Source organism: Stigmatopora nigra, chromosome 5 (genome assembly GCF_051989575.1).
Source record: "Stigmatopora nigra isolate UIUO_SnigA chromosome 5, RoL_Snig_1.1, whole genome shotgun sequence".
Taxonomy (NCBI): Eukaryota; Metazoa; Chordata; class Actinopteri; order Syngnathiformes; family Syngnathidae; genus Stigmatopora; species Stigmatopora nigra.
In genome coordinates, this window is record NC_135512.1 from 2,296,646 (window position 1) to 2,312,809 (window position 16,164).

A 16,164-nucleotide genomic window follows, 5' to 3' on the forward strand; every position below is an offset into this window, starting at 1 on the left:
TTTTAGACATTTTTTTGGATACTGCCTTTTTTGGTCAAACTATTTTCTTTTAAAACCTTTTTTTCGGACTGAATAATTTGGCAACTACATTTTTTTAGACATTTTTTTGGATACTGCCTTTTTTGGTCAAACTATTTTCTTTTAAAACCTTTTTTTCAGACGGAATAATTTGGCAACTAAATTTTTTTGGACATTTTTTTGGATACTGCCTTTTTTGGTCAAACTATTTTCTTTCAAAACCTTTTTTTTAGACTGAATAATTTGGCAACTAAATTTTTTTGGACATTTTTTTGCAAACTGCCTTTTTTGGTCAAACTATTTTCTTTTAAAACCTTTTTTTCGGACTGAATAATTTGGCAACTACATTTTTTTGGACATTTTTTTGGATACTGCCTTTTTTGGTCAAACTATTTTCTTTTAAAACCTTTTTTGCGGACTGAATAATTTGGCAACTACATTTTTTGGACATTTTTTTGCAAACTGCCTTTTTTGGTCAAACTTATTTTTAATAACAAAATTCCTGGCATCCACATTTTGTCAAAAACTAATATTTTTTAGACACCCCATTTCTTGCGATGGTACTTTTTGGCACAATTGGGTTTTTGGGGGGAGAAAATGGATTTTTAGCAACAGAATTTTTGGGAGTTTTATTCCTCCTACTTTAAATAGCTATAATGTCTATGGGTAGAATGACAGGGGATGATTGGACGCTGCATTTTGACGAGAATTGCCAGCAATGGCGACTTTTCCTTTTGCACTGACTGACGTCAACCTGAAACAGGAGCTTGTTCTATAAACCCAGTTATTTACAGATGTGAGTCAGTATACGTATGCGTTGTGTGCTCTCATTGTACCAAGCACACAAACAAAAACACACAAAGATATACGAACAATGACTCAACACGGACGGGCGCTCCAATCCACTGCTGCCATTTTTTTTTTTTTTACCCACAATGAATGTTACTTTCTAACAATAGAATAATGAAACATAGAATGGAATGTAAAAAAAATAATTTAACCCCGTTTTAGTGCCCGAATTTACATTTAACAATGATACATAAAATATTGGAGGAATTCTTAAGTACATAAAAGATAGTAATAAAAAAATGAAGTACAGAACATTCAATAAAAACAGCTAAGGACAAGAAAATGGTAAATAAAATTGAAATAAAAATCATAAATAAAAGAAATTAGAGTCGATATGGAAACCTGATTTTTCCCTCCCATAACAGAAAAAAAATATAAACATAATTACTAAAATATGGAAAAAAATATCCCAAATGAAATGAACCCCAAAAAAAATTAAAACGTGTTTTGTTAAACGACGAAAATTTTACACCGGGCCAATCAAATTGAACTAGCGGTCCACATTGTGGCCCCCGCCCCTCGAGTTTAACGCCACTGGATTTTAATCCAAGTCAAACGTACAACTGGAAACATTTTCATTTCCATTTTAATAAGAAAAAAATGTATCCAAATAATACAACAAGGTAAACAAAGCCAAAGACAAAAGAGGCCATCTTCTTTATCCTCCCCCTTTACTCGTTTACTGCTACAGTGCTTTAGTTTGCGCGTGTGTAATCCAACAAAAATAGTTTAAAATAAAAAAAAATGGATGCCAAAATGAATATCTGTCAGTGAACTAAAAAAAAAGTGATTTTGTGGAAGGGGAGGACGACGCAATCTTGGAAAAAAGCCACCAAAATGGGTCAAAAGTCATTCCGCCATGGCGGTTGGCCACGTTTGTCCCCCATTGGCTCCGCCCACCTCTCGGGGGGAAGAGAGGAAAACAAAAAAAACAAAAAAAGGCTCCCATTCTGTCACTTGGATTGAAGTACTTACATTTGCGTATCCATGGCGTGTGGGAAAAAGCACTCACGCATACTACGTGCACTCTCAGGCTGTCCAATCAGAGCTGGAGGGGGCGGGGCTTAGACGCTATGTCACTTCCGTCTCTTCTTCTTCCTCGGAGCAGTAATCTCGACCCTGGTGACCAAAAAAAAAGAGATCAGTTTCTATTTATAAAAGCGCATTTCAATTATTTACAATATGATGATGTCATCATTTCATAATAATAATAAAAAATGACTCATCTAAGGTGACTTATCAGGTAATAATAAGCAAGTGATGGGAATAGAAATTCATGATAACTCCATGCAGGGAGCTTCTACGTGACTTCCTTGGATGTCTTTTCTTTTTTTTTTGTGCCCTACCCTGTTTGGTCATCAATTCCCAGCATGCTTTGCAAAAGATTTGAACCTCCTCACCTTCTCGATCTTCTCGTCCAGCAGGCGGAAGAATTCCTGCTGGCTCTCTGACGTGTGAATGCTGAGTGTGGGTGGGTAGGGGGGGAGGGAAGGAGGGAGGGAGGGAAGGAGGGAGAGAAGGATGGATGGTTTTTGTGGAGGGAGGAGGAAGAAGAAGGAGGAGGCACAAACAAATACATGATGAGAATTTTCCATTGCTGTGGCGCTCTGAGAAAACGGATGGGCCCGGAAGTCCTTTCAATATCCGTCAAAGTGTCAACTCTGGCCAGTACTTTTCCACCATTGAATCTTCCTTGAACTATTTCAGTGCCGGCGACAGAGGCGCTCGATAAAAAATAAAATAATAATAATAAAATCATAAGTAATATGCAACTATGGATTACTGAACTGTACACACGGAATACTATACGGTGGAAATGGAATGGTAAATGGTAGCTACAGTTTAGGAATTTGTGGGTGGAGTTTAGCCATGTGTGGGTACAAATTAGGCATTTGGGGGTAAAAAGTAGCAATATGTGGGTACAAATTAGCAATATGTGGGTACAAATTAGCAATATGTTGGTACAAATTAGCAATATGTGGATACAAAGTAGCAATATGGGTACAAATGAGCAATCTGATGGTACAAATTAGCAATCTGCTCGTAAAAAATGGCAATCTGTGGGCAGAGTTAAGCAATTTGGGTACAAATTAGCAATCTGTGGGTGGAGTTTAGCAATCTGGGGGTAAAAATTTGCAATCTGTGGGTAAAAATTAGCAATATGTGGGTAAAAATTAGCAATATGTGGGTAAAAATTAGCAATATGTGGGTAAAAATTAGCAATCTGGGGTAAAAATTTGCAATCTGGGGGTAAAAATGAGCAATCTGTGGGTAAAATTTAGCAATCTGGGGTTACAAATTGGCAATCTTGGTACAAATTAATTGAAAAATATTTTTATCCACCTCTCGCCGTCATTTTTGAATTACAGATGCAGAAAACGAGGCACGTACTTGGATTTACTGTTGTCCGCCGTCTCTTTCTGCAACTTTCCCCTTTGCTGAAGGCTACTTTTCTCCTGGAAAAAGACATAAGAGCATAATATCATCGACCAATCAGATCCTTTAGTAGATATTTGTATGAGTGCCCCCCCAAAAAACATGTTTTTAAATACTTGCTGTATCACTCAATGAGTTTCCGGCATTCACGCTAACAACTTGATTTCCAGCTACTAGCTAGCTAGCTGTAACCGAGATTTACGACTGACATTACAGCGTGTACGTTTGAAAACGGTCTCATTCCTAAACGATGGAATTGAGCCGTAAAATAAGCGATTTATCCGCGACGGGAGGGGGCGTCTTCTTCTAAACGCGTGATGACGGTGTGGCGTGTGTGTCTCTTACCAGATTCTCTTGGTTGCGTGCGTTGACCCGGTTCTCCTCCCCCTTCATGTACTTGACCTCCTCCACGCCCTTCATCTTGTACTCATCTGCAGGGGGGAAAAAAAAGAGGAAAATGAAATATGAGGTGGATTCATATACACTATCTCTGTCTTTTAACAATTAATATTCCACAATATATGTTAAGTAGGAAAATTGGACCCCAAAAATGAGGAAGCGGCTATTTTGGGCCCGCGGGCCGCCAGTTTAACACCCTGATGTGGAAAAATAAGTATTTTTTAGTATTAGCATTTGGCCCCTTGATGGCGGAATTCATTTTTTTTTGAACAGATTATCCTCACAAGAGCCGCGGGGGTGCCGGAGCCTAGCGCAGCTGACTTTGGGACACCACCCTGAATTGATGGCCAGCCAATTGCAAGTCACAGGGAGACAAAAGGACGACCAATCATAGCTAGCGATAATTTAGGGTGTTCAAGCTGTTAGCCTAGCTTAGCTTAGAGTGTTTTGGGAATGTGGGAGGAAACTAGAGTACCCAGAGAAAACCCACACAGGCCAGGGGAGATCATCCAAAGTGCTAAAATCCTAAATGAAAGAAATACATAGAAAATAAAAGGGCCGGTATATAGAAAATTCAAATCCACATTTCAACCCAAAATAAAATGGCATACACTTTTTTTTAAATAATGTTTTTATCACGTTCTTAAATTTATGGTCTGCCAGTCTATCAATTCAAGTCGAGGACATTTTGGTGTGTCAAAACGCAAAATATAATGTCGCTTCTTGCCGAGCTCGGAGCGATTGGTCTGCGTAGCGTCGAGCGCTAATGGCCGTTTAATCGTCGGTCGTCGTGGTAACCGTCCCCCGCATCAGTCAACGGTTGCCTCCTAGCGAGCCAGCCACCGCGTTATCGTCTGTCGTCTTATCTCCTGACGTCGATGTGCTAACATTTTCATGAAGGCAACATCTGTAGACAAGTCTAGACCCCGAATGTAAGACGACCCCCACTTTTTCAAAGCAAAAAAATAATAAAAACGTCTTATATTTAGGCCAATACTTTTAAAAATACCGTATTTTCACGACTATAAGGCGCACCCTCAATGAATGACATTTTTCCTGTATATAAGGCGCACTGTCTTTCTATTTTGGAGAAAATGTAAGACTTTTAAGTGCGCCTTATAGTCGTGAAAATACAGTAATTGCTATTGACTTCCAGGTATGAAGCACTCGCTCACTACTTTACAGTCACCTCTAGAGCCAGCCATTGTTGATGTTTTGGATTTTTTTGTATAAAATCTTGCAGTGGGGGAGGAGCTATAAGATGGAATATTTTGTAAACTAAGATGGAATCTGCATAATTAACAGTATTTTTTCAGTTCAGTTCAGGCGTTTGTATTTTTTTAATATCCGACAGTGGTGGTTTTTGGTTTTCTGTTTTTTACATATATAAGGCGCACTGGATTATAAGGCGCACTGTCTATTTTGGAGAAAATGTAAGACTTTTAAGTGCGCCTTATAGTGGTGAAAATACGGTATATATAATTGGCACGCTTCTGTCACATAGGAAAAGACACAGTCATGGCAAAACATCGTCCAAGGGTTGGCAAAAGTGTGACAGTGTTTTGTGTCACGGAGCTGAGCCTTTTCCGGTTATTGTGTGAGAGTGATGGGGGGGGGGGACGGGAGGGGAGGGGGATGAAGGGTCGGCAGGGGTTTAGTCAGCGCAATCTGACAATATCTGGGACACAAACGTTTATAGAGCGGGTGAATGTGTTGACGTGCTGACTATAAGACAAACACGCCAACGCACGGCAACGCACTTAATCCTTATTAATTGAGGGAGAAAAAGATTTGCTATGACCCCGCCCCCAAAGTGCCCCTTTCCTGCCAAATTGGACATTTTAATCAAGTGTATGCACGGTGAGATGAGATGAGTCAGAGGGAAAAAAAACAAAGCATGGAAAACAGTGCTGCTTAATTCAATGTCAAGATGTACAAATACACTTTTTACTACAAATTGAAGCACCATATTATCTGCACTATAAAGTGCGAGTCAGACTAAAAAATCTGCTTTATAATCCCATGTGCTCTAAAAAAATAATCAATATTGCTTAATCATTTAGCACAGCTCAATATAGTTGATCAAAAAAATATTCCCTAACCACTACTACTACCACCATTATTATTACTACTACCTACTACCACCATTATTATTACTACTACCTACTACCACCATTATTATTACTACTACTGCCACCATTATTATTACTACTACTACCACCATTATTATTACTACTACTGCCACCATTATTATTACTACTACTGCCACCATTATTATTACTACTACTGCCACCATTATTATTACTACTACTACTACTACTACCATTTTTACTAATACTACTACTACCACTACCATCATTATTACTACTACCACACCACCACCATCATTATTACTACGACTATGACGACTACTACCACCACCATCATTATTACTACGACTATGACGACTACTACCACTACCATCATTATTACTACTACTACTATGACGACTACTACCACTGCCATCATTATTACTACTACTATGACGACTACTACCACTACCATCATTATTACTACTACTATGACGACTACTACCATTATTACTACTACTACTACTACTACTACAACTACCACCATTATTACAACTACTACAACTACCACGACTACCACCATTACTACTACTACTACTACTACTACTACTACTACTACTACTACCACCACCACTACTACCACCACCACCACCACCACCATTATTACTACTACTACAATTCCACGAAAGGCCATTGGTTGAATGTGTCATGTCTGATGGTGCAGAAAAGGCAAAGAAATGTTGGGGCCGGGCTAACGTTAGCGACTGACCGCCAAAGAGGTCTCCGTTGGCGTAGGCCTTCCCTCGTCCGTCGTTGTCGTCGTTGGGCACGGTGGACACCTGCTTGGCCGAGGCGCAGCCCATGGCCTCCTCACGCTCTCCTCATCGCATTCCCACCTGAACAACAAATAACACCCAACGGTCACTTTTTATTTCCCACTCAGAAAGCTATAATTAGACAGTATCCAAGTGGCCACTAAAGGGTAGCCTTTACCTCAGGGATTTAAATAATAGTACCGAAACTCCAAATAATGTTAAATAGACACCTTAAAAACACTGTCCATATATGGCGGATATTCACTGGCAGGTCTTGGAACCGAAAAACCGCCATAAACGAAGTTTTACGGTATTTTTTTTCTCTCTGACCGTCGCCAGTCTGTTGTTTTGCAAAGCTATAATTATCTGAAAAACTTTGGCGTTAACAGATTTCGCCCATTTGCAACTTTATCGTATGTTACGGATTGAAAAAAACATGCTAATGCTAAGTTTTATGTATTTTCTAGGCCCTGGTTGGCCCGCCATTGACGGCGCTAGACGTCCTGTCCCGGGATTGGTCGGGAAACAAAACAAACTGGACGCTAACTTAGCGGAAAGTGCACAGGTCGATATTGAAGGCCTCTCATTTGCGTGTTTTGAAGCGTCAATTTGTGAGTAGCAAAGGGGCTAAAAATAGAGCGACGCGAGAGCATTTGCTGCAATGGCGGGATAATGCCAGGCTGCGAGCTCTAATTCGGGTTGCGCGCGGGGGAGGCGCAACAACCCGGCTATAAATGAGACGCAGAGGCGGGACTCGCTAGGAAACGCCAGAGTTAGTCGGTCCAGAAAAAAAAGTCAATTCCATTGTATTTCAGTTTTAGGATCTCAAAAGTTTTGAGACAATTTTTCATCCAAACAAATGGTCAAGTGTCTCAAAACTTTTGATCTGTAAAAACCATGAAATATTCCTTATACATCTGTAGTCATCATTTGAATTTCATCGTAAAACAGAAATGTTTGACTTTCCCGGGCCGCAAAAAATGATCGGGTGGGCCAGATTTGGCCCTCGGGCCGCCACTTTGAAACCTGTATTTTTTTACAGTTTTTTTTCACATGGGAAAACACACAAAAAGTGATGAGGGTACACTTTCACATCAGCTTTCTTGGTTGAGAGGAAATTGCTTTCTATCATTTCAACTTTTCGTTTGTTGTTATTTGTGCACTTCCCGACTTATTATTTTTAACTACTTATTTATGCTTTTGTACTTGTTTATTGATTATTTTATCCTGTATTAATTAGTTTGATGATTTATTTGTCTGTTGGTTTGTTGTTGTTATTTGTGTACTTGGTGGTAAAGCTTTAAATCTCATTAAAATCCTAAATAATGAAAAATAAAAAGCATTAAATTCATTTTTTTTAAAAAAGGACTGGACATCTATCATTGTCCATGCAAACAATTAAATATAAAATATAATAATATAATACATAATAAAATTTCCTCGTGCTGTAGCCAATTAAAATGTCTTTCTTTAGCCCCTCCCACTTCAAACTGATTGGACGCCTAGCCAATGAATTAAAACCTTGTCATGACAACGCCATAATAACAATTACTTCAATTTTTAAAATTATACAAATAGTATAAAAATATTAAAATAATGGTAAAGAAAAGTATAAAAATTTGAAAAATAATAGTATTTAAAAAATATCAACTAAACTAATGCCATTAACAAGAACACAAAAAATGCTATAAGTGCAAATGCTAGCTTTGTTGACATTAGCCGCGCCGATGCTAACATTCCGACTTTTCCTTTGCGGTTTGACGGCTTTGTTTCTAAAATTCTTCGACCGGATTCTCAGGTTTTTCTTGTGAAAGACAAGCTAAGAATGGCGAGGTTTTTTTTTAAGACTAAACGCTAGCGAGAAAGACGCGAGCGCGAGTTTAGAGGGGTGCTAAAGCCTTACGTAAGAACAACGGGGGCCTCAATTGACGGCCACGACGACGTCTCCGTCACAACAAGCGGCGGCTTTGACGAATGACTTGGTGGTGACCCCACCCGCCTCGAGAATGCTAGCCTTTAGCTAACGATGTCTTTTTACGCTCGTTGGTTGATGACGTGTTGTAGAAAGCAAAATGGAATTTAGCCAGAAGCCACGATATGACAGTTAGTTATCGGCTTTATGGCAGCGTGACGAAACAAATTGTTGAATCAGTAGATTTTGTTTACCTTTAGTTGGAGGGTTATGTTACAAAGTATTGGATTGGCCAATATGAACTAAAATTATATATATATTTTACATTTCAAATCGCTTCTGACATATATAGCTGGTGTTTTTCAGTTTTTAACAATAAAATATATTTTTAAAAACTTAGTTGTGAAGTTTTTCTTGCATAAAAGGTAATTAGATCTGATTTAAGTTTGATTCCATTCAAAATTATATTATATATCAAGATATATTACATTGCATTGCATTAAACAACATGGTTGGTGCTTTTCAACTCCTGTCCACTAGAAGGCAGCACTCAAAACAAAACGCTAAGTTAAAAATCCCAAAGAAAAACAGTTTTATACTTCAGTACTGTTGCATCTATGTTATTTTACACCATTTTAACTTTTACAAGTTATTTTTTGTCTATTTGTTTAGCATATCTGGAATGCTAAAGCTAATATTTTGACCCATCTATTCTTTATTCAGTGCTAGAAATTGAATATATAACCAATATTAAAGACCACATATTCTTTATATAAATCAAAAACACATTTTCCTTAGTGCTGCATAACATAAATAATCATGAATTAAATATAAACATACTTTTACAAGTTTTTTTCATAGAGAAATTTCAATATTCACCTTGAAGTACAACACGGGGATCGAACGTTGATCCGTGAATCGCGAGACCTGCCGATACGGGGGCTTAATTTGGAGCGGCTACTCTCTCACACACGCCATAATATTTACTCAAAGTCGGCGCGCACTCGGCCGCCAGCCAGACGCTATTTTTTATCCTGGACTTCGTTCCTCGCCATTGACGGACACGGAGACGACGGACCCCCCGTCGATGGCGAGGAAGGGGTTAACGCCGCGCGTGGTGACACGGGAAGAGGGCGTGGGGGATAGAGGGGGGTGGTGGTCTCGGACAGGAGCGCCTCTGTTCGCCAGCGTGAAAAAAAAGTGGTCGCTGATTGACGGCATGGGACTCGCTGCATAGTTGTGGCGTGCGCCGTGGAAGATTGTCGGGTTGTTGGGGCGTGCACGCGCTTTGGCGGTGTGCCTGTGTTTGCGCCACTTTAAAAAAAAAATTAAAAAAACAGTGACGCTTAAATAGAAGTCTACTGTATATGGACTTTGGTAGCCGGTCGTAAAAGCTTAAAAGGGGCGGAGCCGGTGGAACGAAAGACTGTTGCCGGCAAATGGAATAAAAACATTAGAAATCATTCATTTTGCTTACCGTTTATCCTCATGAGGGTCGCGGGGGGTGCTGGAGGATACCCCAGCCTACTATGGGGACCAGGTGAAGAATGGCAAGAATCGGTGGGCAGCCAATCAGAGGGCACGAGGAGATAACGGATGACCTATCATAGCTAGGCAGTACTAAGGGCAAGTGTTTAGCCGTTAGCCTAGCATGCATGTTTTTTTTTTGGATGTGGAAGGAAACTGACAAATTTGAATGAATTAATCATTAAATAAATAAATAAATTAGGGCAGCACGTTGGTTTGAGTGGGTAGCTAGTTGGCCTCACAGCTCTGGGGTCATGGGTTCAAATCCACCAGTGTGGAGTAGTCATGTTCTTTATGGGGCAGGTTGGGTTTTCTCTGGGTACTCCAGTTTCCTCCCACATGCACGTTAGGCTGATTGGACATTCTAAATTGCCCTTAGCTATGATTGGTTTGTCCGTCTCCAAGTGTCCTGTGATTGGCTGGCCACCAATTCTGGCCTGGAGTCAGCTGGGATTGACTCCAGCACCCCCCTGCGACCTTAATGAGGATAAAGCAGTTCAGAAAATGAATACATTTAAATGTACACACAAATGAACACATGGAATATAGCTTTCACGTTGTCTGATGTTGTTAGTGTTAAAATTCCACGGCCACACGGAAGACCACGCTGGGGCCGTCGACGGCCCGCGTGCCTGAAATTGGACACCGGCGATCTGGCAAGAAATGGAAAGATAAGGCTAAGATGAACCCTGCCTCCGTGGACTCTGAAACGCGGGAGCGTAAACACATCCACGTGAAGCGGACGAACCCCTGCGACGCGCCTGGATTAGCGACGGAGCGAGCGCCATGGACGCCATATGCGCTTGAATACGGCGTTTTTTTTTCTTTTTTATTGTTCCGTGTAAGCGAGGCCTTTTGAAGGGCAGAGAAGCTACGCGAGTGAGCGAGCGACCCTGCGCCATGGCGGGGATCACGTTACGCTGACTTTGGGGGCTTGAAGCTGACCTAGCTTAGCGGTTGGCGCATCACAACAATTTGGGATGTTCCCATACTAATTTTTTTTAAAGAATTCACTCTGAATCTGATATATTTTGCCAAAATTTGTCGTCAGCCAATCACAGGATCGCAAGGAGACAAACAACCAATCATACCTATGAGATATTTAGTAGTAGAAGTACCCGGAGAAAATGCTAACTCCACACAGTGAGGCCTGGGATCAAACCCGCGGCCGCTGAAATGGGAAGCCAAAACGCTATCCACTTTACCAACAGGCCACCCTAATTTTAGACCAGTAAAAATGCAATATTTCGTAGTGGGAAAGAATTTTCAGATTTTATGACACTTTTTCCTAGCGGCATTAGCGACATAAAAAAGTATAGGTCAATATTATCTCATTTTCTAATGCTTTTCAAATTGTTTACTTAATTGAATAATAAAAATAATAATAACAGCAAATCAAAATGTGAGTTTTTTCCCGTTTTATGCAAAATAAGGTTTATTTTTTTCTTGAATATCATTCATAGACGTCAAAATCAATTTTGGTTTACGTTTTATCCATTTCTCTTTTCTCTGTTTTGAAATAAACGAACGTATCGGTCACATTTTCTTACGTTAAAGCGTTTCGTGCATGTCAAGTCTTATTTATGCGCATATAAGCCGTACCCACGATTCAGTTATTATCTTTTTAATCGACAAATACGGCATATATGCAAGAAAATACGGTAAAATGTTTTGTTTTATTCCACTTAGATAAAGACTAATGGTTGCAGTTGAGCCAAGTCCAATCTATTCAATCTGGTAAATATCACGTGCTGGCAAGCTTTGAAAGGGTTAACAATGATTTAACCTCAAATGAGAAGGAGATTGAGACGCCGGCTTAAAAGCGACAGAGGGGTCGAGCAGATCTACGTAGCGACGGGATAAATCGCCGAGCAAATTTTTACAGACGGAGAGGGGCGTGACATCCCGTTCTAGCCACGCCTACTTTAGCACCGGGAGGGGGTCGCGCGGTGGCCGTCAAGCGGATGTTGTCATCTGCCGTTGATCGGGTTAGAATCTCTCCGGGGACCAAATGGATGCATCAGCGGCACAAACAATGAATCTGCTTTAAGGGTTTTATTGGATGCCATTGACTGCTATGGACGTCCAATTCATTTTGACCAACTTTACTTTATCGTATTAATAGCAAGTTTTCTCATTTAAAAATAGCCTCTATTGCAAAAATATAATAATACAGGAATATATATATATATATGTATTTTATTCTGAATAAATTTAAGAAAAAATAATAATCTTACCTTATTAAAATGAGTTAATGATGAAATAAATTAAGAAAAATTACAGATGTGAATATATATTTCAAAATATGAATTTTCTGATTAAGGAACAGAAAGTGAAACATGTTAAGATTATTAAATAAATCTTAAAGAAATGCTAAAATACATAATTTCAAAACATATACCAAAATATTTTCATCATAAATAAAAATATGGTTACTGCCAACCCTCCCAGTTTCAATGAATTAGACATGTCTGCCATTGTTAGCTAATACAGTGAAATTAAAACTAAACTCTTATTAATTTGCCCATAAGCGTGCTGTATGACATTTGTATTCATTGCTAACTAATTTAGCTTTATTTGCATATGACTAATGAACGTCGTCTATAAAACTGTGCTAACAAGTAATATACGTATTCTATTGTTTTAATCAGTTTAATAGTAAATAAAGAGGGGAAAAAGCTTGTTTCCAGCCCAATTGACTAAACAGAATTAGGAGTTTTATCCGGAAATCAAACTCAAATCAAGCTAATGCACGTAAATGGAGTGAGGAACCTGCTTTTTTGGAACAAATTCAACTTTTAGGTCAAGCTACAGCTGGATTTTTGCTGACCTGGCAACACACTGACAATCCCAACGTTCCATATTTCCCCACAACTCGTTAACAAAAACAAAAAAACGGCATATTTTCAGTTTGTACTTTTTCGTTTGGCACGCTGTACGAAGTGTTCTCCCGTAAAATTCGCTACCGTGACGTCGTTCGGCTGGGAAATTACTGCCACTTTCAGTTCCAACAAAACAGCAGCTCCGTGGTTTCCTTCCCTTTCCATCTGTTGAGTGCTTCTTCCCACCCGGGTTGAAAGGCCTCGAGAACCCGGCGTAGAACGAACCAGACCGGGGGAGGACGCAATGGTTGTCGACGGGAGCCTCCGGGCGAACGAGTTGGGAACACGGGAAGAACCCAAGGGGAACCGACACGACGCCGGGGAAGACGAAAACAACAACAACAAGCACCACCATGGAGAGAAAAAAAAACAAGAGCCGAGAAAGGAAGCTCGATACACGGATAAAAAACAAAGTACTCACGAGGCAAGAGGCGCCGGTTCCGTTCGGTCCACGTTCCAAGTCGTTCCGTCTTCTTCCGGGCTCGGCGTCGGTGGCGGCGGTGGTGGTGGTGGTGGAGGAGGAGGCTCGGGCGGGGGGGAAGTATAACCACGGAAGACTGGAGGCAAAGTGTGCGCTTTGCGTCATTCCACCAGGATGCCGCTATTGAGTGAGGGCGCCAATGCAGCCATCTTGCCGCCCAGATGAGCCTCCAATCACGGCGGACGGAACCACCCTCTTCTCCGCCCTGTGAAGAGGGGGGGAGTTAAGTACAAATATGTCGTTATACTACCACAAGACCATAAAAAATTAAGAACATTATCTTTATTCCACGGAGACGCCCTTAAGATAGGGTATGATTTTTTAAAAATTGTAATCTGTACAACTGTTGCCACAACATAATACTATTTTTGCTAATGATACAGATGCCAACATTGAGTGGTATTGGCCAATGCCGATATACTGTAACGATGCTAAGTTTTTTTTTTTTTTTTAATTCCAACACTGTTTTGGCTAATTATAACAATATGTTCCAATGTTTCCTATACTTTTTGGCGAAAAAATAAAAAAAAATATATATACATAGCAATTAATTTCTTTAAGCTAACCATACCAATTCAAACATTGTGTGGCATCGCCGAATGTCGATGCTGTATCAATAAAGTTTTTTTTTTACCATGTTTGTTTACTTTTAAAATGTTTGTCAATATTGAAAAATACAATAAAAAGATATAAGACAAGCATAGTTTTACTGCAAACTTAAGTATTTGATTCTTTAATATTGCAAAGCACCATCATGTTATTTCTGAGTATATGTGGAAAAGACGCTTTTCAAGGGTTTGGACGTCCATTGCCGTCGATGGCAGCCACTGATTGTCTACTTTTTCTTTTTTTCCCTTTTGGGCCAAGTATCTGTACTTTCTCTTTGCTTGGCTTCCAGATGCATTTCCCTCCCATCTCCTCACGCCTTTAAAGGTCGTGTATTTATAATGTATACAGCATCCATCTTGGTGGTGGCAGCTCAATTCAATCAACATGAGTTGACACTGAGTTTTTTTTCCTTCCAGCACCAGGACAAATGTGGAATAAGTCCATTGTAAAACAATATTGAATTCAAATATTTCACATAATAAAGTCCTCGGGTTTCACTGGATGTGTCAAAGTTAACTCATTCACCATCGACAATCATAAACATCCAATAATTTTGAACTAGTAGATGCCAAAATTGGACTTTAAATGAATTGGCCTTCTACAATTAGAGAAAAAAGTGATTAAAAGGGTAATTCACAACATTGTTTACAAAAAATGTAAATTCATTTAACAAAAAATTGAAATATTTTTTGTATTCTGCCCAATAATAATGTTAGTTTATTAAAATATATTTATTTTTCATTCTTTATTTTCAAATGTTTTATTAATATTTATTTTTAATGATTTTCTGTTTTATTCAAACCTATTTAATTTAGGATATTCAATTTTTAGTAGGATTTTTCCACTAAATATGTATGTTATTGTAATTATTTTTCATCTAATACCTGCATACTTTAATATAATTTCCACCATCAAGGGGTGAGTCATCAAAGCACCTTATTTAATTTCTAACTAATCCCTCGAGGCTAATTTCATGTTGGAACAAAACAAACAAAGTCGTTAAAATTCTCAAGTTTTATCAAGTTAATCATTTCTCATCTTCACTTGTTTTAACGCCCCCTTGTGGTCAACAAAGACATGCCATGTGCAAAGCTATGACTCAACATTTCCGGACATGATATTGATGAATCATTCCGTGACCACGCTCGTATCTTAAATCATAATTCCGTCATCAAAACAAATAAAAATGGCAATATTAAATCCGAAAGCACAATAAAAGCAATTGACTGTACCTTATTCTTCAGTTGAGTTTTTGACTTAGCTGCGCATTACTGCCACCTTCTGATATTTTGTCGTTACTGCAAGAAAAGCGATGTGAAATAAGCGTGGCTCAATATTTAAAAAATATTCCCCCCTCACAAAAAAGTCAAATATCCTGAGTTTCATAGGAAAAAAATGTAATTATACTTACAATATTAGTTGACTTCATGATGTTTATCTTAAAACTTTAGTCTTTTCATGTCCACAATCAATTCATATCACCTTATAATTAAATAAAAAGCCACTTGAGATTTTGAAATGCATAGAGAACACCATCAAAAACAATGACATCCATTATATTAGTCAATATAGCAAACCAAAAAAATATATAATTTTGATATATTTCTTAATTTTTCATCATTTTTAGTAAAATTAACCTAATTTAAAAGGTCAAAACTAGTGTTGCATCGGTTCCATTTTTTTTGTCGACCAATATTGACCAACACCATCTTTAAAAAAAATAAAAAATGTTAAGTTTTTAAGACTAAATTATTATAATGCATACTCAAAAGTATTATATTTTTAGTATCATAGATAGCTTTGTTGACTCAGTGGATGCCACTGACAATGCTAAACGTCCAATCCATTGGAAGTGGGAGGGATGGCAGCAGATAAAACATCTCTTTACGGCAGTGTGCGTCCATCTTGGGTGTGGCAAAGTACACTAATTTTTTAATCTTAATTTAATCCCATATCGGTTCAGATATCGGTGCAACACTAATTTATATCGGTGATTTCAAACCATATATTAACCGTTCCCAAAACGATTTTTTAAGCAATTCACCCCATTAAATAGCAAAAAAGAAAAGTCATTTGTCAACACGAATGGAAATCCATCCATTGGCTGTAAATCAACAAAAAAATCTGATTATTTGGATAAAATTCACATCAGACACATTGAGGTATT

The 16,164-nt window shown here is 38.7% G+C and overlaps 1 protein-coding gene across 1 annotated transcript; it reads right to left on the minus strand.

Moving 5' to 3' along the window:
* Nucleotides 1–1,435: 1,435 nt before the first annotated feature.
* LOC144196584 (uncharacterized protein C1orf21 homolog) lies at nt 1,436–13,593 on the minus strand. Its single transcript, XM_077716907.1, has 6 exons — nt 13,329–13,593; nt 6,541–6,667; nt 3,649–3,734; nt 3,259–3,323; nt 2,268–2,328; nt 1,436–1,986 (listed from the first exon to the last, which is right to left on the minus strand). The coding sequence occupies exons 2-6, from the start codon at nt 6,632–6,634 to the stop codon at nt 1,939–1,941; spliced, it is 354 nt and encodes a 117-aa protein (XP_077573033.1). The 5' UTR covers nt 6,635–6,667; nt 13,329–13,593; the 3' UTR covers nt 1,436–1,938.
* Between the last annotated feature and the right edge of the window lie 2,571 nt (nt 13,594–16,164).

What these genes read in the sequence shown, in the direction of transcription:
- LOC144196584 (XM_077716907.1), bottom strand. Translation starts at nt 6,634, where the DNA reads ATGGGCTGCGCCTCGGCCAAGCAGGTGTCCACCGTGCCCAACGACGAC. An exon ending in CACGCAACCAAGAGAATCTG is followed by an intron (nt 3,324 to 3,648) that starts GTAAGAGACACA and finishes GTCTTTTTCCAG; the next exon opens with GAGAAAAGTAGCCTTCAGCA. An exon ending in GCGGACAACAGTAAATCCAA is followed by an intron (nt 2,329 to 3,258) that starts GTACGTGCCTCG and finishes ACCCACACTCAG; the next exon opens with CATTCACACGTCAGAGAGCC.